Genomic DNA, 24,025 nt, shown 5'->3' with positions numbered 1-24,025 from the left:
GCGCAATTCAGTGAAGGACCTCTGCAGGATTCCAATCTGTCCTCTGGGGCAGTTTGATAATTCTCCACCTCCGCAATATAGTAGAGAGCCCCTGGAATTCCCAATCCACCCTCCGGGGTTGTTTGGTTGATAATTCTCCCCCAGCGCATTCAATACAGGACCTCTGACATCCCCAATCCACCCTCCTGGGTCTTTTTGGTTGATAATTCCCCACCTACGCAATCCAGTGGGGGCCCGCTGGAACTCCCAGTCCACCCCCTGTGGTCGTTTGGTTAATAATTCTCCACCTGTGCGATCCACCCTCCGGAGTCGTTGGATTAATAATGCACCGCCTGTGCGATACGGTGGACAGACCTCTAGAATTCCCATTCCACTCCCTGGGTTGTTTGATTGCTAAGCCCCCTCCTGCGCAGTCCACAACTGCCAAGGGCGATATTCTGAAGGGCAGACCTGCGCGTTAGCGGACGACAGCAGGTCATCTTCTCCTCAGATATCTCCACACTCCCTCCCTTCCTTCCCTGGTCACACTCGGGCACACCCTCTCTCACAGGAGCGGGTCCGTCCGAGGGAGGGGGGGGGGGGGATCACTGATTCAGACCCTGACATGAATCCGAAGCAATCTCCTAAGATTGCGTCTACGGTGGCCAGCAGCACTTGTCGTAGACATTACCCCCTTCCTTGGGCGGAGTAATTGCACTACTTGGGATACAGTACTGACCTTATACATTGTCCCCTGCCATAGGTGGACTAAGTACAAGAACACCGTTTCAGTGCTGGATGTATGCATTCCCCCTTCTGTAGGTGGCGGAATTGCATCTCCACTGGGTTCAGTACCTGCCGTATTCATTAGCTCCTTCCATAGGTGGCGGGATGACATTATCACTGCTTACAAGGTGTGCTGTATGCATTACCTCCTTACTTAGGTGCTAATTGCACTCCCACTGGGTACAGGACTCGCCATATGCACTAGTTCTCGTCATGGGCATTAACCCCCCTTCTTAGGTGGGGTATTTCCCTACCACTGGCTTCAGTACTCCGTACGCATTCCACCTTCCATAGGTAGGGTAATTGCACCACCATTAGATACGGCCTGACTGTCGCGCTGTCCTTCCATAGGCGGAGTGTTGCACATCACTGTGCTTCCTGCCTGCCTTACCCCCTTTCGCAAGTGATCCACTAGTGGGGGAATATCTGAACATCTTCAGATACGGCAATTCAACAGTCGGTACTCAACGGTGCCCGGTACTCTTACTCTAGTACTATATGAGTGCCAACAGTGGATACGGTGGCTATTCCTAATTGTGTTCTTTTGGTGCTGGTTATGGCCATGATTATAACTCCTCTGTCTTCTCAGGGGATTTACTAGCATCACTTGTGTCCTAGAGACTCAGTCTCCAGGGGCCTCCATTGTTCCAGTCGGTCATATTGTCCGCATCAGTAGTAGTGCGTACACCATTGCACATATATGGTCAGTACTTTCCAGCGAGTCAAGTGCTTCACTGACTGTATTCTCTATCCACCACTTCTCCTCTGGGAAAGTGGTTATGCTGGCACTCTGGTAGCAGCTACACCATGTTCTCCTCCACAGGTGCAGCTATTCACTAATGCTCGAGTTCGTGGTTGCTGCAGTGGGACATCCCCTCAGGTGGGGACCCTACCCTGGCACCAGCGTGGCAGTTGCTCCTGTTCAGTGCCGTTCCAGGTAGAGTTAGTTATGGTTGCACTACTTAAACTGGGGCAGTATGGTACGTGGCTTCTACGGATAGCCTCAGGCCTCCCTCTCAGTTTTTGCGCTGACAGGGCATGCGCTGGCTACTACTGTGGGAGCGGTATTGCGTTACCACTACATACTTGGGTTCTGTCTGTTCAGCTCTTTCGTCAGGTGATGGACTCTTCTAGCACTAGGTTCGGTGGCCTTGCGGGTGACCCCCTCTTCTGCTGGGGTAAGAGGCTAGCAATACAATGTGACCCCCCCTTGCCTGGCTTCCTCCTCAGGCAGAGTTTTTTTTTGCGCAGCCACTTACTTAATCCTTGGCTACTTCTGTATAGCACCAGTCTCAGACGGGAAATGGGCTTGGACTGGCCTATTCTTCCCCTATCCTTTTCCTCCTCTGGATCACTGACACCCTACATGCCTTGGTAGTTCCTATGTTACTACCTTCCCTCATTTGCATTGCACGGGGTATTCTTTTGGGGCCTTCCATTCCAGACACGCTCCGGTCCCGACTGGTGGGCTGTGGCGCCCTCCACATCCCTCCTTCTATAGGGACTCCTTCCATGGGTGTGGGTGTGCTAACAGCATCTACACGAAAGTTCCCCACCTTCTCTCCCGAGCAGGAGCTCCGGAAGCATACGACATGGATGCCCTGACATCTCCTTGGCGGGAGTTCTCCCTCCTTACGTGTTTCTTCTCTCCTACCGAAGGTTCTACAGAGGATCAGATGAAGGGTATTCCGACAAATCCTAGTCGCTCCGGATTGGCCCCGTAGCGCGTGTACCCGGACCTCGTTCTCCTTCCAGGAGATGTCCCTTGTTACTGCCACTCAGAGACGACCTTCTTTCAGGGTCCGGTCTTGCATTGGCATTTAGGGCCTTGGTTGACAGCATGGCTATTAAAACTGTCATCCTGAGGTGGAGGAAGTTTTTTTCGGCGGACGTCATCTGCACTATGATTCAGGCCGGGACGCCTGCACCGCCCAGGATCTATTATAGGACCTGGCGGTCCTGGGCTTCTATGAAAGCTGGGACATTCCCTCACTCCGTTTTTTTTTCTCACTCCACGGTCCTATCCTTTCAACAATCCGGGTTAGACCTTCGTTTAGCCCTTAGTTTTCTTGATGGCTCAGGTGTTGGCGCTTCTATCCTGGGGCAGCTTCCAGCGTCCTCTGGTTCCCCTGGTGCCCATGGGAACTTTCCTTCAGGGAGTGGCACATACGGTTCCTCCGTACCGTCCTTTACCGCCTTGGGATCTGAATATAGTTCTCTCACCGTTCCAGTCTTCTCCCTTTGAGCCCTTGGGGAGATATCTCTCCGGCTCCTGTCCTAGAAGGTGTTTTTTTCTTGTGGCTCTCACATCAATCAGACGGGTGTTCGAGTTGGGGATGCTCTTTTGCAGAGAACCTTCCTGGGTCTTCGCCGGGGATAAGGCGGTTCTCCGGCCCATCCCCTTTTTTCTCCCGAAGGTGGTCTCTGTCTTCCAGAGTTTCCACGTAAAGAATTGGCGGCCTCCGAGGTGGCAATTGCACAATGGTTTCGGTCTGCAAATGCTGTACCTTCCGCACCGGTGTGGGGTTCCGGCCTTGGGTGTCACGGCTCGCTCCATTGAGCGGTGGATGCTTCTTGGACTCTGGGGCATCGCGCCTCGGGTGCGCAGTTGTGTGACGCGTCTACCGGTCCTCCTTACACACATTGACAAAGTTTTTCCAGGTGCATTCTTATGCATCGGCGGCCGCTGCTTAGTCCGCAAGGTCTAGCAGGCGGCAGTTTCTTAGCTACCAGCAGGGATGCTTGCTTCCATGGGTCTGTGTTTTTTTCCCTCCCCGTGGCTCTTGAACTTCCCACGGTTTCTGTGTCCCCCAATAAATATGGGCGAGAAAAGGAGATTTTTGTATAACTTACCAGTAAAATCTTTCTCGCTCTTCATTGGGGGGGGACACAGCACCCACCCAGTATTGTCGTTCGGCCACAGTGTGGCAGTTGCTGGTTAGAACCCTGTTGGGTCTTTTGGCATGGTTGGTGTTCCATGTTTTTCGTTGGTTTACTTGCTTCTCCTACTGCTTCTCACAAACTGAAGCTCTCTCTCCAGGCTGGAGGGGGTATAGCTGCCAGGAGAGGAGCTAACAGCTTTATCTAGTGTCAACGCCTCCTAGAGGACATAGCTATACCCACGGTTTCTGTGTCCCCCAATGAAGAGCAAGAAAGAGATTTTACTGGCAAGTTATACAAAAATCTCCTTTTTGGATATTTCCCACTCTTTTGGAGTGTACCCTAAAAAAAAATTAAAAATTAAAACCAAAAAAGTGTTGGCTACCTCGTCCTCCTCCACCACCACCGCTTATACCTACACCGCTACGTCCACCGCCTCCTCAAACTCCTACTCCATATGGACCTCCACCTCATAAATGAAGTTTATTTTATTTTATTTGTACATATTTTATTTTATGTCATTTCACTAATTTGTCTGTTACATTTTCGGGTGTGATATACCCCGGCTGTACCTAGTAGACAGGTAAAAACATTTCACAAATTTGTTACATTTTCGGGTGAAATTCAACAATTATTTGGTGTGATATACCACTGCTATACCTAGTAGACAGGTAAAAAAAAAAAAAAAAATTACTAATTTGTCTACATTTTCGGGTGAAATTCACCAATTTTTGGGTGTGATATACCCCTGGCTGTACCTAGTAGACAGGTAAAAACATTTCACTAATTCGTCTTACATTCTTGGGTGACATTTGATCATTTTTGCCGTGATTAAACCCCTGCTCTGCATAGGTGATAGGGACATAAATTAAAAAAAAATCTGTTACATTGTCAGGTGACATTTTACCAACTTTACCGTATACAAACCCCTGCTCTGCATAGGTGACAGGGAATTCAATTTCAAAAATTCTTCTTTAATTGATGCGTGCCCCCTCCTTTAATTCAATGCTTAAACTTTAACAACTTGTCCCACATTTGCGCTTCAATAATTTGTCCCACTTTTCCGCTCCATCTTATTTAATTTCAAACAACCTCCCTTGGATGCGGTATCTCTTTCTCACGCTCCCTCTCCGACGTGGAACCCTGATTCGCTGCTAACCGTGATCAACATGGTAGGCGTAGAAAAGAACATCCAAAGTTGATAGAAAAGATAATCAATTGGATCATGGACATCACGGGGACGTGCGACATGGTGGAGCAGTATGTGTGCACATGCCTACACGTACTGACTGATGGGTCTGCCCCCTTCAACTTCTAGGTCTCCAAATTGGGCACATGGCCTGAGCTTGCCCTTTACTCCTTGGAGGTGCTGGCCTGCCCTGCAGCCAGTGTATTGTCTGAACGTTTGTTTAGCACGGCAGGGGGCGTCATCACAGGTTGTATTTCCCAATGTTTTGGGGTGTACCCTAATTAAAAAAAAATATAAAATTTAAAACCAAAAACCTACCTCCTCTTCCTCCACCACCGCTTCCACTGCCTCCTCAACCTCCTACTCCATATGGACCTCGTCCTTCTAGATCCAGATTATTATTTTTTATTTTTACGTATTTTATGTTATTTTTAAGTCATTTCCCTATCCACATTTGTTTGCAAAGCACATGCCATGCTCTTACCCACATTTTGCTGGCATTTGCAGCCCTCTAACCCAGGACATTTTTAGAGCCATTTTAGTGCTCAAAAGCTCGGGTCCCCATTGACTTCAATGGGGTTCGGGTTCAGGGTCAAGTTCGGGTCCCAATCTTGAACTTCTTTGTGAAGTTCGGCCGAACCCGAACATCCAGGTGTCTGCTCAACTCTATTTATTATTTCTACTAGAAGTTATGAAAGAATTGCTATTAGCCTTAAGTAAGGGTACAGAGGGGAGGTAATAAGTTGGGAGGGTGTACCTGTACAGTCTGACTCTATCCAGTCAGTGCTGCCATTTTCAGACTGTGCAGGGACACGCCCCAACTGGTTACCTCCCCTTTGTACCCTTACTTAAGGCTAATAGCAATTCATTCATAACTACTGCAAATAATAAAGGAATGCCACAACATAGAGCAATAGGAATAGATGCTCCAGAATTGTTATTACATGGGGAATGCATGAATCTATTAAAATAGGCATGTCAGGAGCGGTGACAGGTCATTTTTAATAATATCCTAGAGTCTCCAAAACCCAAGCCATTCATGTGCATTGTGCTATGGATTGTCGCATATTCAATATATCTGTCGTGTGTGAATGTGGATTGTACTCTGTGTCCCATCAGAAGTTATTGACAGGACTATGTCCCACTGGGCCCAACCAGAGAAGACATCAGGCCATGGTCCATGACGACTTGGGACATGAACATAGGACATGCAGTGTTACACCACACGCATTAAAATTAATGGGCGAATATATAGCACATCTTTACTACGAGTTTACCAGATGCACATTCCAGGGGACCAAGGCACTCTGGCTAACATATTGGGTCTCTCAAGCAGTGGACCTTCCCATGTCAATGTGACATAGGTGGGTGTATGCTTTTAGGGTTACAGCGACATGACGACATTTCATGTAATGTATTGCAATGGTGTCGCAACGCGACAGTCTAAAAAAATCTGTCAGTTTTTTTAGTGACTATTGCGTCAAAGTCACAGCATGTTGCATTGCGACACCAGTCGCTGTGTAACAGTACTCTAAAGGGGTTGTCTCATCAGAAAGAACTAGTGACAAGCTAATCCGTTCATCTTACCGAGAGTTCCCGCTGCTTAAGAAGCTACTCCCATGACGGGCTGTTGCGGCTGCCAAAGAAACTCCCACTATGATGGGTTGTCCTCGCTGCCAAAGAAACTCCCTTCCAACATGAGGGGTTGTCCCGCTGCCGAAGAAGCTCCCCCAATGAGGGGCTGTCCTTGTTTGCCAAGAAGCTCCCCCATGACGGTCTTTTTCGGCTGCCGAAGACCCTCCCCCCCATGATAGGCTGTCCTCGCTGCTGAAGAACACCCGCCCCCATGAGGGGCTTTCCTCACTGCTGAAGGAACTCTGTGAGGGGCTGTCCCTGCTGCTGAACAAACTCCCTTCTGCTGCTTCAGCTTAGAGGCTCTGCTTCCGCTACTGGCGCTATGACTGTGACACTGATCTGGAAGCAGAGGCTCTGCGCTTGCACAGCTACTCTGAGCAGTAAAGCAGAAGTGAGCTGGTCAGGGCTGGGCGAAACCTCCGGCCTGTCCAGCAGATACAGCCCCTCATAGGAGTTTCTTCTTCAAAACGGGGGAAGCCCCTGCAGGTGAAGAACTCTTGTTGATGAGACTAATCAATTCATCAAATTGCTCATCTCAAGAGAGAATGGGGCACATTTACTAAGACCAGCTTTTTACGCCAATCTTAGTTCCCCCCTTGCGCTGCCCTAAGTTTCATCTACTTTATGACGAGGTGCATGCCTCTATGGCAGTCCTTGCGCCTGGTGATAAAACTGGACTGGTGTGTAAATGTTAGTAAATTTGCTGGGACTGGAGTTCTGGCCCTGACACTTTCCTGTCCTGCTCAGCTGGCGAACTGGGTGTAAAACCAGCTGTGTCACTAAATACTGTCACGCAGCCGGTTAAAAAGGGGACTTAGACAATTTTTTACTAAAATAGTCGCAAGTACCTTGCCAGAATGCCTTCAAAATGCAGTGCCTCCGCCTGCACCCCTCTCAGCTGATTCTGCTGGGGACAGCTGCAGCCAGTCAGGCATTTCCAGTGAATAGCGGAACATAGGATACAAGGACGGCTCAATTTTAGCTCATAGTCCATGAGGCTTCTTTTTTGTCTTCAGCTGAGCGCTTCCGACTCCTCGTTTTAGCGATCAGTGGGGGTCTCAGCACTCAGACCCCCACCGATGTGTCACTATTACATCATAAAAGTTTTTAGCGCAGTTACTCTTTAATGAGTGAAGCAAGTTTCTAGGACATATGTACAGTGACATGCGTATTGTTCTGCAGGGCATTAAACCAGAGCATCCAATATGTTAATTACTGAGATGCCATATGGTCAGGAGCCTAGATGATTTATGAGAGTGGAGAAATGTACGATACAGACCCAACAGAATAATGCAGACAGGTCATACAACTGTACAGTGTGAACAATCACCCGGGAGACGGCCCAAGAAGTCATTTATCTGATTTCTGCTGCTGCTAGGTCTTGTATCAGACTGGTGAGACAGCAGCTCTTTATTCCTCTCTCCCAGCAGTAGATCTGGAGCAGTGCCAGGACACACAGTTACATAATGCCGCTTGTGTGGGGGACATTGAGGCCCTGAGGACCCTGTTACAGGAGGAAAGGTTCCAGAGGTAAGGGAATATTTAACGCACATAAGCCTTGGGCCCTTATGACTTGCAGCCCCAGAAACAACAATGGCAACTGATTATTATATTATTCCGTTTTACAAAATAATCTTACTATATACATTTTGCTTTCAATCTATCATTTTATAGCATTTTAAAGCACTGCAGCTGAACTGTTGTTAATCCCGATATGTGTGTCATACTATTGCAAATGGTAAAGGGGGTTGTCCCATGAAAAATATTCTACAGTTTTCAAACCTGCATCTGGATCTGAAATCTTTTGTAATTGCATGTAATTAAAAATTTTGTATAGCCAGTGAGCTATAAAATAAAAATGTACCTGTATAGCTCCACCTGCTGTTTGTTCTTTTTCTTTGTCCAGCTCACTGAGAAGGCCGCACATGCTCAGTTTCATTCTTCAGCTGCCTCCTGAGCTGTGATAGGGAGAGCTGAGACACACCTCCTGAGCTGTGATAGGGAGAGCTGAGACACGTCTCCTGAGCTGTGTTAGGGCGCTGAGACACGCCTCCTGAGCTGTGATAGGGAGAGCTGAGACACGCCTCCTGAGCTGTGATAGGGAGAGCTGAGACACGCCCCCTTAGCTCTCTGAATCCATGTGAGGTACAGGGCTGGTTCTAGCTTGGTTAGAAAGATTGTCATGTTACTGTATGATGTCCGATTTTCATTTTTTACATTAGTCATGGGATAACCCCTTTAATGACCTATCATCAGGATAGGTCATCAATATCAGATCGGCGGGGGTGCAACTCTTGGCATCCTCGCTGATCAGGTGTTTGACAAAAACGCAGCACTTGTACAAGCACTGCGTTCTCATCACTGCTTACCTGCTCGCAATCATCATTGCAGTGGCGAGCAGGTTAATTACAGCTACTTCGGAGTGTAACTACAGGTGAATGGAACGGAGGAGCTGTAATTACACTGCTTACCGCTGCAGCGCTGACGGAGAACAGGTAAATAGTGAAGAGAATGCAACGCCCGCCAAAGAGTTGAACTTCTGCGGATCTACTATTGATGACCTATTCTGTAGATAAATCATCAATATTGGAAACTGGGCAACCGGTTTAGTTTAACCCTTTTGCTGCCATGTGTTATTTAGCATTTTACACCTCCGGTAGCTAAGGCAGTTTTTACACTTACAACATGTACAAAGAAAACCTAAACTACAAAATAGGAACATCATACAGCACCTGCTCATCATCTCATTAAATTTCTTAAATAAAAAAAAAAAGACTAATATGTGACAAAGAGCAACTATGCTCCTCGAATGATATGGAGGGGGAAGGTAATCACAGGCAGAGAAGTCAATTGTATCCCTATGGATCTATGTCTCTCCTCCTTTCTCGGCCCTCCATGCTGGTTGAGATCATAGCCGGCTAAAGCCTCATTCATACGTGGTTTTAGCACGGAAGCATGCTCTTTTTTGTCTGTGTTCACGGATCCATCACGCCCGTGTTTCTCGTAATTTTTTCCATTGGGGGACACAGACTATGGTATTAGTAAGAGGGACACTATGCAAATACAAAAGAGCTCCTCCTCCTCGTGCTATACCCCCCGACTCCACCAGGAGGAACTCAGTCTTTGCTTAGTCTTTGAGCATAGACACAGACTTGTGAATGAGGCTTTAGTGGGGGACTTTCAGTCTTTTATATCTCAGGCTGTATAGCAAACAGTGGTATAAGCCAGGTCTTGTTTTAAAGCTATGAATATAAACATTAGAAGCAGCCTCAGATACAGCATTTAGAAATCAGGAGTGAGTGCTTCAGGAATATGCAGCTCCTACTTCACGGCTTTGTTTCCAGCTATATGGCCTGTGGTATCATGTCTAGTACTGCAATCTTTGTCTTGTTTTAACCCCTACCCTACTGCCGCCGCACATTTAAGGCGTAAGTCGGATCTTTTAAATATGGAGCTTGCTATAGCCATAGGGTCTCTGCTGTTCTAAACAGCAGACACCTGGAGCTAATGTCTATGATTGGCGATAACGCTGATCGCACACATTTGACCCCTCAGATGCCTTGGTCAGTTGTGACCATTGCAGATGAGGCGGCTTTGCCCAGGAGTGCTGCACTTCCGAGGTCCGAACAGCTTCCCCATGCTAAGTATTTCAAAATATATAAAAATCAAATCATACCCTTTCTCCATATTAAAAATAAATGGAAAAAAAAAAAATCATCATTTGCACGGCTACGTCCCAAAATGTCCATACTATATATAAGTGCATAGTATTTATCCTGTACAGTGAATGGCGAAAACAGGGGAAAAAAACTAAGTGACAGGAGACAGAATACAGCAAGAAAAAATATTTTTGAGTAGTAAAAGACAAGAAAACAATATAACTGTGGTATCATTATGGTCTATTCGGATTGTAACCTGGAATATCAGAGGGCTCGGTGAAAGGGTAAAAAGGCAAGCCATTATGGATGCACTTAAACGATATCTTCCAGCAATTATTTGCATGGTAGAAACCCATCTTACCAAAGAAACCGTGTCCCGCTTGACAACGGGATGGCACTTGCAGTCTTATCACTCCACTTTTAGTGGCGCCTCTAGGGGTGTGTCAGTTCTGATCCATAACTCTGTGGACTTTATCCTTATTAAATCCTATATAGATGACCAGGGTAGATTTATTTTCTTGCATGGTAAGTTGTACGGCCATAGCTATATTCTCGCTTTTTTTTATATACCTCCGCCCTTTTCAATGTACCCATTGGTCCAGCTAACACACTTTTTTGAAGGGAGATCTGAATGCCGGCTAGTTTTGATGGGGGACTTTAATGCAGTAATGGACCCCAAGAAAGACAGATTCACACTAGATGCAGAATGTGGGAGGAATCTATCTGCCTCCCCGCTGCCACAATTCTGCCGGGAAGTTGGACTGGTGGATATATGGGAACATCTCGGCGGAGGCAAGCGAGTATACTCTTGTGTCAGCAGGGGTGGCAGAGCTATGTCTAGAATTGATTTAGCATTTACCAATGAGAATAATCTCTGTAATATCCGTAGGATACGATATGGGGTAAGAACAATCTCGGATCACTCACCGGTATTGATTGAGGTTTGTGCTGGGAAGAACAAGGACAACAGGGGGCTAGGATTTAAGCTGAACCCATATTGGTTTTCTATTATGGATAATTTAAAGTCCACTAAATCATTGATATCCTTTTTTTGGGAAGTGAATCGCCCCTCTGCTAACATTAACATAGTATGGGATGCCCTGAAAGCATATCTGAGGGGGGTCTTTATAAGCGAGATTGCTGCAACAAAGAGAACATTTAAAAAAAAAGAGGAGGAATTGACCAGGGCTGTAGCAGGCGCAAGCGAGCGTTTTATCGCCCAACCCACTGAGTATAATAGGGAGGAGATGCAGAAGGCCAGCTGCTCCTTGGATAAATACATAACAGAGAAAGCAACTCATAGAGTATTTTTCAAGGGTTTAAAATATTTTTCGGAGTCTGGACGCCCCGGCAGGTTGCTGGCTAGGATAATTTCACAACAAGGCAAGAAAAATCAGTCTATTGTTTCGATCCGTAATACAGCAGGGGAAACTATAACAGATCCTGAAGGAATCAGGGACACCTTCCTACAATATTTCACCCAGATATATAGCCCCTCTCCTGGCTTGCCGCCTGACCTAGCGACGCGGTTTCTTGAGAGGATCTCACTTCCTGTATTAAATGAAGCCCAAGTAGAATATCTGGAAGAGGAGTTATCCCTTTTGGAACTTCAAGAGGCTTTGGGATCCATCACAGGGAACTCGTCGCCGGGGATGGATGGCCTTCCATATGAGGTTTACCGCAAGCATAGCGACGTGATTCTCCCTCAGCTATTAGAGGTCCTTTCTCAGGCAACACAGGGAGGAAATCTACCATGCACTATGATGGAGGCTCTGATTGTCTTAATTCCCAAAAAGGATAAGGATCCGCTAGAAATGAGCGCCTATAGACCGATCTCGTTATTAAACACAGATGCTAAGCTACTATCTAAAGTTTTAGCTAGGAGGCTTTCACAGGTTATATCAACTATTATTCACCCAGACCAAAATGGCTTCATGCCAAAAAGGGGCACTCACCATAATCTGCACAGGTTATTTATTAACATTCAGTCTCCGGGGTGTGGGGCCCGCTCCATCCTGTCGCTGGATGCCACCAAGGCCTTCGACAGGGTGGAGTGGACTTTTCTCTGGGCGGTAATGAAAAAAATGGGCTTTGGCCCTAGATTTATGGCGATGGTTCAGCTATTATATAGCTCCCCAACTGCTAGGATCAGGATTAATGATACGGTCACAGAGAGCTTTTTCCTAGGAAGAGGCACCCGTCAAGGCTGTCCTCTTTCACCTCTTCTTTTCAATATCTATATTGAACCTTTAGCAGCCAGCATAAGACAGGATTTGCAGGTGGCTGGCTTCGGTTTAATGGGGAAGCATGACCGCGTATCTCTCTACGCAGATGACATTTTGATTTTCCTTCAGCAAACAGAAACTAGTCTCCCTCGTATAATGGATTTGGTTGGCTTTTTCTCCGCTCCGTCTGGCCTAGAGATCAATTGGGAGAAGACTGCTCTCCTTCCCATAGACGAGCTGCGAGGTAACTGGGATGATCAGCTAACTGTCTCTGAATCAATAAAGTACCTGGGGATTTTAGTTTCTGCTAAACCTCTGGAATATTTACAACTTAACTTGATTCCCCTGCTGACAAAGCTGAGGGCTAAATCCAAGATATGGCAAAAAATTCTGCATACGAAAGCTGATAGAATTTCTTTAATCAAAATGGTAGTACTGCCCCAGGTTCTTTATGTCCTGCGCAACTCGCCTGTATGGATCGCAGACAAGTACTTTAGATTAATTGAGCGGATGCTTAATGATCTATTGTGGGGGAGGAAGCGCGTCAGATTGAAGGCGCTCTACTTCTCTATGCCCTATAGTCAGGGAGGCCTTAACCTCCCTTACTTTAGGGGTTACTTCATGGCCTCTCAGCTCTGCCTTTTTAGTGATTGGGAGAATAGCCATTTCTGCAATAAGGTGGTGAAAGACTCAGGCTTTACGGATTTCTTTACTGTATTGGAGTCCGACTATCTATTAAATTCACAGACCGGGTATACACTTTTTTGCAGAATGGCTACAAAGACCTGGCGGGTCATCAGGAGCTGGTGTGGAGTTGAGGCATCGCTTATTTGCACCCCACTGTGGCATAACCTAAAGCTTGTGAATATAAGGGACCTGAAGTGCTGCCAGTACTGGAGGACGAAGAAAGTTCAGTATTTACATCAGGTGGTTAGTGGTGGACAAATTCTGTCCTCAAGGGAAATAGGGGAGAGGGCAGATATGGGTGAGGTGGCTTGGTATGCATATTTCCAATTGAGGTTTGCACTCTCCAGCACTTTGAATAGTCACCTTCTTTTTATAGATTCTCCTGAATTTTTACACAATCTTATTATTAAGAAAACTGCTACAAAAATTAAAATGTCATATTGTTATAGACACTTAATGAAACACTTTTTTATGGGTCTTCTTTCTCCAGGACAGAAGTCCTGGTCTTTGCTACTTTCGGAGGTGGGTCCCCCAGATTGGGAAACTATAGGGGAAAACTTAAAATATGTTTCACACAACTTCAATCACACTGTTGTACAATTTAACATTCTGCACAAAATATATGTGACACCTATGTGGTTATATAGAAGAGGATTTAGGACCTCCTCCGATTGCCCACGCTGTGGCGACTCCGGGGCAGATCATTTACATCTGTTCTGGGATTGCCCGATGGTGGGTGGTTATTGGAGATCAGTCCAGACCACTTTGGCCTGCAAACTGAATATGCTTGTTCCTTTGTCCCCCAGGATATGGGTCCTGGGAGACCTATCGGAGGTTAACTATCAGCCTACAAATCGTCAATTATTGATTAAGGTTATGTTCCTGGCCAGGCTTATTGTTGCTAGACTGTGGCTTAGCTCCTCCATCCCAGATTGTGGTAACTGGATGGCTATGGTTGAGAAGGTGAAGAACTACGAGAAGATCTTGTACAAACAGAGAGGGGCCTACTTAAAATGGAGTGGTCTGTGGGGTGAGTGGGTTACGGCTTAATCCACTAATTTTTTCCTTTTTTTTTTTTTTTTTTTCCCCTGCAAGGTTGGGAGGGAGGGGGGTGGTTGGGGTGGGTTGGGGATGATTTCAACATTTAAGATATTATAAATGTCATGTCGATATGTATTTTTGTATTTAAAAAAAAAAACAAAAAAAAAAAACTGTGGTATCATTATAATCGTACTGACCCGCAGAATGAAGCTGACATTTCGTGTTTTTCTGTATAGGGTGTGCTGGAAAAACCAAAGCAAAAAAGCTGTGAAGGAATTGCATTTTTTCCAGCTCCAGCCCAATTAGATTTTTTTTCCAATGCTCACCACATTGCAATAGTAAAGTACAACTTGCCTCACAAAAAACAAGCCTTCACACAGCTATCTGAACAGAAAAAACGTATGGCTCCAGAAAGACAGGGAGTGAAAAACAAAAATGGAGGCTAAAAGGGTTAAAGCTTAGATTATACGCTGCCATACAGCCTGAGATATAGCCAGTAGTAGCAAGGACGTGTTTTCATAAGTCCTTGACTACTAAAGTGCCACCCTACAAGGAGGTATGAGATATAATCTCGACAGGTAAAAGGTTAAACATTTTCTCAGTTTTTTTGTAGACAATCCACGTGGGCACTGTAATAACAACCGTTAATTATATGTAATTGAATATAAAAACAAAAGCTTTGACACTATCTTGACTTGGTAAGAAGTATTATTCTTTTTAGTTAATTTGGGGGTTTTATTTTTGTTTTCCCAGTGATTCTGGAATTTTAACTCTCTAACATATCTATATTGTGTTCTGGTACCCAGACGTATTAATGAGAAGACTGTGTGGAGCAGTGATTGTCTTCCTACCTCCCCGCTCCATATTGCTGCCACTCTCGGGCATGCTGATTGTGTAGCGCTCCTTATTGATTTTGGGGCAGAGAAGGACCTGTTGGATCTTAGACTCCAATCACCCCTGCTTGGAGCCACAGAAAATGGACACTTGAACTGCGTGCAAGTTCTTCTGAAGGCTGGAGCAAATCCCAATGGGAATCCAGATAATTGTTACTCCCCAGTATACCATGCTACAGGAGTGGGCCGTGCTGATATACTACAAGAGCTAATCCGGTAAGCCTAGGGGCACCAGTGTATTATATTTGCACATCATGTCTTTAAGGGATCTGTCATCAGTTGGTCCCACTGTTCTGTAGGTCATGTACAGACCTCTCCAAATGTAACCCAAGTAGCATAGCATAACTTACAATGATATATTATGCAGTATGTACATGAGGCTTAAAGGGTCCACTGACCGTATACTGTCTAGCATTTTCGACTCTAACCCAACTCATCTTTCCCTGACTGACATGGATGACGTTTCCTGCATTGTTCCCAGTCTTCTTGTGGCAAGGGCACAGAAGGGATTTGAAGCCTCTGTCCACCACAAGAAGTTCCCAGTGCACACTTTCCAGGCCAACTTGAAGAAGACAGGATTTTGTTGGAGAGGTCATCCACATCAATCTGAGTAAGTACGGTTGGGTTGGAAATGGACATGCTGGACACTTCTAAGCAGTGTATATGCCCATATTATACTCACTTTGTAAAGCGCTGTGGAATAGGTCAGTGCTATATAGACATTAGCATCACACTGTCCCACAAGTTTCCCATCAGTATGTCTTTGGAGTGTGTGAGGAAACCAGAGTACCCGGAGAAAATCCACCTAAACACGGGGAGAACATAAGAACTCCATGCAGATGTTGTCCTTGGTCGGATTCTAACCCAGGACCCCAGCACTAACCACTGAGCCACCGTGCACAACATTGGACTTTTTGAAGCTTAAAACTTTTTGTCAATTTTGCCATGCTACTGGGCACAGACGGACATACATTTAGATCTTTAGATGACCTGGAACATGGTTGACCACTTTAAGGGTACTTTCACACTAGCGTTTTTCTTTTCCTTTATTGAGTTCCGTCCTAGAATTGATCAGTTTTATCCCCATGCATTCTGAATGGAGAGCAATCCGTTCAGGATGTCTTCAGTTCAGTCTTTTTGACTGTTCAGGACGGAGATAATACCGCAGCATGCTACGGTTTTATCTCCGGCCAAAAAAAACTGAACACTTGCCTGAATGCCGGATCTGGCATTTTTTTTCCATAGGAATGTATTAGTGCCAGATCCGGCATTCAAAATACCGCAATGCCGGATCCCTTAGGGCTCTTTCACACCTGCGTTCTTTTCTTCCGGCATAGAGTTCCGTCGTCGGGGCTCTATGCCGGAAGAATCCTGATCAGGATTATCCTAATGCATTCTGAATGGAGTGAAATCCGTTCAGGATGCATCAGGATGTTTTCAGTTCCGGAACGGAACGTTTTTTGGCCGGAGAAAATACCGCAGCATGCTGCGCTTTTTGCTCCGGCCAAAAATCCTGAAGACTTGCCGTAAGGCCGGATCCGGAATTAATGCCCAATCGAAAGGCATTGATCCGGATCCGGCCTTAAGCTAAACGTCGTTTCGGTGCATTGCCGGATACGACGTTTAGCTTTTTCTCAATGGTTACCATGGCTGCCGGGACGCTAAAGTCCTGGCAGCCATGGTAAAGTGTAGTGGGGAGCGGGGGAGCAGCATACTTACCGTCCGTGTGGCTCCCGGGGCACTCCAGAGTGACATCAGGGTGCCCCAGGCGCATGGATGACGTGATCGCATTGGCACGTCATCCATGCGCATGGGGCGCTCTGACATCATTCTGGAGCGCCCCGGGAGCCGCGCGGACTGCAAGTATGTTGCTCCCCCGCTCCTACTATGGCAACCAGGACTTTAATAGCGTCCTGGCTGCCATAGTAACACTGAACGCATTTTGAAGACGGATCCGTCTTCAAATGCTTTCAGTACACTTGCGTTTTTCCGGATCCGGCGCGTACCTCCGGCAAGTGGAGTACACGCCGGATCCGGACAACGCAATTGTGAAAGAGGCCTAACTCAGACCGAAAAAAAAATGTGAAAAAAATAAATGCCAGATCAGTTTTTCCGGATGACACCGGAAAGACGGATCCGGCATTTCAATGCATTTGTAAGATGGATCAGGATCCTGATCAGTCTTAGGCTACTTTCACACTAGCGTTCTGCTGTCCGCTCGTGAGCTCCGTTTGAAGGGGCTCACGAGCGGAGCAGAACGCTTCCGTCCAGCCCTGATGCAGTCTGAATGGATGCGGATCCGCTCAGACTGCATCAGTCTGGCGGCGTTCAGCCTCCGCTCCGCTCGCCTCCGCACGGCCAGGCGGACAGCTGAACGCTGCTTGCAGCGTTCAGCTGTCCGCCTGGCCGTGCGGAGGCGTGCGGATCCGTCCAGACTTACAATGTAAGTCAATGGGAACGGATCCGCTTGAAGATGACACCATATGGCTCAATCTTCAAGCGGATCCGTCCCCCATTGACTTTACATTGAAAGTCTGAACGGATCCGCTCAGGCATCTTGCGCACTTAGAAATTTTTCTAAGTTATTAATGCAGACGGATCCGTACTGAACGGAGCCTCCGTCTGCATTAATATGATCGGATCCGTTCAGAACGGATCCGATCAAGCGCAAGTGTGAAAGTAGCCTTACAAATGCCATCAGTTTGCATACGTTTTGACTGCCTGACTGATTCCTCTGCTGCAACTGTGAAAGTACCCCAAGTTCCTTGATAAGCCTATAAATGTATGTAGGCTGGATGCAGGGGTGAGTAAAGAATTGGTCATTTTAGGCTATATTCACAGTGGCATCATGGGTTCTGTTTTTTTCTGGGCAGAATAGATTATTTTAGCCACGAGGACCAACGAAGAGAGACAAATTGTTAGAGCTGTCAGGCCATTGTGAAGCTTTAGATTTTGCTACTTGATCCCATTACATGAAGGATCGTTGTAACTAGGAGAATAATAGGTGCCACTATTTGCCGATCACTCCCTTCTGTGTGCCAGACAGGCTGGGCAGGGCATTCTGGGACCAGTAGTCTTACTCAGCATTGTTGAACTGCAGCAGGAGGGGGTGATGAAAATGGCTGCACTGGAGCACTGTGATATGTGCTTTATAAAGTATAGTCGTGTGATACTCCACAAAGGAGTCCATTCATTTTATTTGGATCACTTAGGGTTATCCAGTTGTTAACCGAATCTGGCTGCTGAATTAATGATATACCGTATTTTTCACCATATAAGACACACCTGCCCATAAGACGCATAGGTTTTAGAGGAGGACAATAAGAAAAAAAATAGTTTTCATTAGACCTCAGATCAGACCCTCAATTTTAAAAAGAGCTCAGATCAGACCCACAATCAGACCTCAGCTCAGACTCCAATGTGAATGACCCCCAATCAGACCTCAGATAAGAGCCCCAATATAAATAAGACCCCATTCAGACCTCAGATCAGACCCCCATGCCTCAAATGCCCCCCCCCCCCCATGACGCAGAGCAAATAAAAATAAAAAAATATCAACTTGCCTCTCTTGCTTCGGACACAGCAGGTTCCCAGGAACCAGCTCTCGCTCTCTTCTTCCTGCCGTTGTCTGTGCTGTGACCAGATGCACACAGCACTGTTTATAGCCGAAATTTTAGGAACCTCACTTTACGGGGGTAACCTTTGTCTGTACAAGGTTTGTCTATGGACCATCTTTGTATATATGCATTGCTCTTTTATGAGGGCTATCAGCTTACCATTTTTTTTCCGCACCAGATATGGAGCAGAAGTGGATGGGGACCTTCAGAAGGCATTTGGTTATACATCATCAACGCTAGATATGCCATTGAAAGCCACCCCACTGTACACAAGTGCAGCTCAACACACCCTATCGTGCTTCCGCCTCTTGCTTCAGGCTGGTGCCAATCCGGATTATAATAGTTGGGACCCAGTGTGTGAAGCAAAACTTATACGCTCATCTCCAATATGTTTGCTGGAGGAAGTTCTACGTGATGGTTGTGGCAAGGAGTTTGTTCAACTGCTCATTGATTTTGGAGCAGATCTGAGTCTTTTGCACAGTGAACCAATTTCCGAAGAGGACTCCAGTAAGAAATTGGACCCAGAGGCCTTGCAAGTCTTTAGAGAAGCAAAATGTGAGTCCAGCATTAAAACGTATTTATCTGAATTAAAAATGTGATTTAATACAAAGAATATACCCTGCTGCAAAGTTAAATGTATTTATAGTAAAATCTCACAGACCACCACCACTACTCCCGTTGTGATGCTTCTCAGGTCTGGGTTTACAGGAATGGCTGAGCAGGCCAGCGCTCTGCAGTTTCCGTAACTCCTGTTGTAGTGAATGGGAGCTACACAAACTGTCCAGCACAACAAACTACGCTTCTGCAACTCCCAGAAATGACCTGCAGACATTGAACACGATAAAATTTAGATCATGGTCTTCTCTATTTCAGGTCTTCCTCGGACCCTGTCAAGTCTTTGTCGTATTGCTGTGAGGAGAGCGATTGGTAAACGCAGACTGTCTTCAATTAGCAGCCTTCCTGTTCCTGATCGTATCATACGTTTCCTTCTCTACGAGCAGTAACACAACCTAAATATCTAATCTTTATACACACAGCTATCTTTCTGACAACGAAGTGCATGAGTCTTTTTTTTGCTTTAGGAAGGTTTTTCATCAATGTGTGAGTGCCTTCCTCCAACAGCTTGTTGATGCGTGCTTCTCTTGAGGCACTATACTTTCACACAACTTTGCATAAATCAATAGTATAATTGACAACAAGAAACTCTAATATGTTATCAGTGAGAAATGTCTAGTTCCTCTGTTATCAACTGTTTACCTCTCCTCCCCCTTTTTGCTAATTGCTTTTCAATAATTACACATGTCAATACAAGTCTATGGAGAGGGGAGGAGGAGAAATGAGCAGCAGTGGTGAGAAGTGACCCAGAGAGAAGCTAAAGAGGTTACACAACTACACAGAAGATTTATATGGCAACACAAGTGCTAAATTCACAACCAATACAGGTCAGGACCTTAATGATCCTGGGGCATTTTTCTCAGTGAGTAACAGAAGTTTAGGAAGCAGCTTCTTCTCTACTTTCTATGTGAGGTGGCTGGAAGCTAGTCTTTACCCACCATGTCAGAGATCTGGAAACTAGACATTCAGCACACACAGAGAAAAAAAATGCCAGATACAAGACATATAGTGACCAAAAACTGTCATGCCTCATGTACATGCCGTACTGTTGACTAATGCAGAGTTTGTTAAAAGATTAGGTACATCACAGGTGTAACATGGTTTTCTGCTTAGGACAGACCCTGTTAGGCCGGTCTTTTGGTGAGAAGTTGATCATGGGTTATTATGCTGCTAGAACCCCCAGATATGTGTTGTAATCTGGTGGAGTCTAGCACAACGCCTTTAAACCTGATGCAACATAATGGCCCAGATTTACTGATGTACCCACACCAAAAATCTGTCTAAAAAGTGGGGCAAGTTGGCACATCTGGGGGGGACTTCATCAAAGGTTTTATGCCACATTAGTGGTGTAAAAAAAAAGTTGAGAAGTATGGTGCACACCATATTTGCCCCATTATTTGCAACTTTTAGTTCTTGCCACTGCCGTAAGTTGTATCTCTAAAATCTGTGGCGCTTTTACACCTGCTGATCTAATAAACACTTGTGCTGCGGTACCACAACAGTACCGCTACTACAGCATATATTTGCGGGTGCTATAGCTGGCGGGTCTGTGCTGTTTAAAAGAGCAGAGGCCTGCACAATGATTGGGGATGCCGGACATTAATTCTAATACACCAAATCTTTATGAGGAGGCCCAGCGTATTAGAGCTGCCAACATAGGAGATCAGCAATAAGAGATTTTAAAATACTCCTATGGGAGTATAGTAACAATCGTGTAACAACAGTGGACATTGTAGCCTCCTACCGGAGAGGGGCTAAAAAAATAAAAATAATATCTATCTATCTATCTATCTATATATATATATATATATATATATATATATATATATATATATATAAAATTTAAAGCACCGCCCATTTCCTTAGAATACAAAAATATATAATAAAAAATATAAATATCATGGACATCGCCACATGTGAAACTGTGTTTACTATTAAAATATAAAATTATATTTCCAGGGCGGTGAATGAATTAAAATGTACAGATCATCCCTCAATAGACATAACTATTAAAGGGTTTCTACCACCAGAAATACTGTTATGTTATGCGATGCGCTAATGTCAGCACTACATAACAGTATTTTTTTTTACATTTCTCCCTGCAGCCGTTCTGATAAAAAAAAAGTACTTTTATTATATGCTAATGAGCCTCTAGGTGCTATGTGGGCATAAAATCAGCACCTAGAGGCTCCGTCTACTCGCCCTTTATCCCTCCCAGGTCCCCTGTTCTGCCCGCCCAGCTCCTCTTGATTGATTCCACGGTTCGCAGCATCGCTGACGAAATCCCGCGCCTGCGCCGTTCACTCCTGTATTCGGGGCAGGCGCAGTGAGTGAATGATGCGCTCCTGGTGCCGGATTCCTCACTGCGCCTGTGCCGACTACGTCACAGTGAGGAAGCCGGCATCAGGAGAGCGGCCTTCACTCACTGCGCCTGCGCCGAATACAGAAGTTAACGGCGCAGGCGCGGGATTTCGTCAGCGATGCTGCGAACTGACATTAATCAAGAGGAGCGAGGCGGGCAGAACGGAGGACCTGGGCGGAATAAAGGGTGAGTAGACGGAGCCTCTAGGTCAGGGATGGCCAACCTGAGGCTCTCCAGCTGTTGCAAAACTACAACTCCCAGCATGCCCAGACTGCCTACAGGTATCAGCCTACAGCAAAGCATGGTGGGAGTTGTAGTTTTACAACAGCTGGAGAGCCACAGGTTGGCCAGCCCTGCTCTAGGTGCTGATTTTACGCCTACATAGCACCTAGCGGCTCATTAGCATATTATACAAGTGCTTATTTTATCAGAACTGCTGCAGGGAGAAATGCAAAAAACGTGCTGTTATGTAGCGCTGACATTAGTGCATCGCTAATTTCAGTCAGCTACATAACAGTTTTTTTGGTGGTAGAAACCCTTTAAAAAAAAGTTATAGGGGGCATTTTTTTCAGTATTTAAACATATAAAACCTATACATATGTGGTATTGTTGTCATCTTTACTGACCCAGAGAATGAAGGGCACAGGTCAGTTTTGCCACATAGTGAACTCTGTAGGGACAAAACCTGTAAAGTGGTGGAGGAATTTTTATATTTTTTTTTTCCAAATTCCACCCATTTGGATTTTTTTTTTACCACCTCCCACTACATTGTATGCCATATCAAATAGTGATATTAGAAAGATCAACTTGTTCCGCAAAAATCAAGCCCTCATATGGATATGTGAACGGAAAAATTCAAACGTTATGGCTCTAGGAAGAGAGAAGATCGAAAACTAATAAAAACCTCTGGTATGCTTAGGGTTAATGTATGTGCTTGGAGCATATAAAACATGGAGCGAAACTCTGTACAAATATATGGGAATAGATATTCCTGATAAATAGAAGTTATTTTGGTAAAAATAAGAGATTAAGGTAGTAAGGGAAATCAAGACTGGCATATGGGATCCCCAGGCTTGATAAATCTCGCCCCTAGGGTTTAGACAGATTTTTGGCTCAGATATATTAGCAAATCTCAGCCAATGTGTCAAATATTGGTGCAAATTACAGCAACTTCTATGAAATCTGGGTTATTGATGAGTGGTTTGCAGTTTAATGGTGCAAACAGAGAGAGGTCCTTTAAAGTGACAAGGCTTTATTGGGCTATATTCACTCAGAAATTTCTGTAACTGAAAATCGGTTCCAATTATCTCAATGTAGCGGTTTTGGTGGCAGGTATGTGGATGTTTGTAAGCTCTGTTCAGGTGACTGGGACAGTGGCAGAGATTTCTGCAGTAAATTTGCTGCACGTGAATATACCGTAACCCACCCTCCACTTGATTGATGGTTGCTGGTGCATGACTGGCTACATGTAGATAACTATGCAGCTGTGCTGGTTTCATTCTGTTTAGTTAATTATTATAACAATGTATCTTTTGCACAATTAAAGGATCTTTGCAATGTAGAAACTTTTGTCGTGTTCCTTTTTTTTTTTTCGATAGGTTGGTAATCAATGTAATTTTTACGAAACTAAACTGACTTTTGGGTCATTCTTTAGGTATAATCACTCGAATCCAGAAATTGAATGCTTCCAGGGTCACTGCAACCTTTTGAAGGTTTTGATCAGTGGGGGTCTGAGCGGTGAAACCCCCACCGATCCCCAGAGTTAGGAGAGCAGCAGCACTCTTCTCCCGGGGGAAGACAGAATCAAGATGGGCCCATAGACTTTGAATTGAGCCGTCTCTTGCAACGAGAAGAGAGCAAGCTACGTGGGAGCGTCTCTCTCCTCCTAGCGATCGGTGGGGGTCTCAGCAGTCAGAGACTGCAGTTCAGATATTTGACTTTAAGTTTCTGTATATTATATCGACAGACATTCATTTGAATAGCCAGTATGTAATACTACATTTCCACTCACTTTTGCTAAGTGTTTAAGAAATTGCAGTTTTCAACCTTAACAGTGGTGGCCTTTGTGAATCGTTTTCCCGAAATATAATGACTGCTAATATACTAGTGTTAGAAATCTTGCCCTGACTCCTGCTGGATCGATGCCTCCTCTATATGTATACAAGAGAGTCAAGTGGCTGCAGTTACAACTTCAGAAGAAAGATCCCCTAGCTGAGTTGTGTGCATAGTCTTTCCCACAGAACTTTGGCTGAAATTGTAACTTTTTTTAAAAAAGAACCTGTCGCCACAAAATGCATTGAATTCATAGACCAGGAGGAGCTGAGCAGATTGATTACCGTATTTTTCGCTTTATAAGATGCACTTTTCCCCCCCAAAAGTGGGGTGGAAATGGGTGTACGGATAGCGGATGCGCCGCCTGCCTGCTTATCTCACTTTATGAATGAACAGGCAGGCGGC

At 45.4% G+C, this 24,025-nt stretch overlaps 1 protein-coding gene across 1 annotated transcript in view; it reads left to right on the top strand.

Moving 5' to 3' along the window:
- The window catches only part of LOC122945672 (ankyrin repeat and SOCS box protein 1-like), a 38,048-nt gene extending 17,084 nt beyond the window's left edge, over positions 1-20,964 (top strand). Inside the window, exons 2-5 of the mRNA XM_044304815.1 lie at positions 7,897-7,999; positions 14,888-15,190; positions 18,770-19,146; positions 19,465-20,964. Coding sequence (XP_044160750.1) covers positions 7,897-7,999; positions 14,888-15,190; positions 18,770-19,146; positions 19,465-19,595 — 914 coding nt within the window. The 3' untranslated portion in view covers positions 19,596-20,964. The remainder of the gene's footprint in view (positions 1-7,896; positions 8,000-14,887; positions 15,191-18,769; positions 19,147-19,464) is intronic.
- The last annotated feature ends 3,061 nt before the right edge of the window (positions 20,965-24,025 follow it).

Source organism: Bufo gargarizans, chromosome 8 (genome assembly GCF_014858855.1).
Source record: "Bufo gargarizans isolate SCDJY-AF-19 chromosome 8, ASM1485885v1, whole genome shotgun sequence".
NCBI classification, from domain to species: Eukaryota; Metazoa; Chordata; class Amphibia; order Anura; family Bufonidae; genus Bufo; species Bufo gargarizans.
Note: the sequence above shows the minus strand (reverse complement) of the source record. Positions and strands in the feature narration are given on the sequence as shown.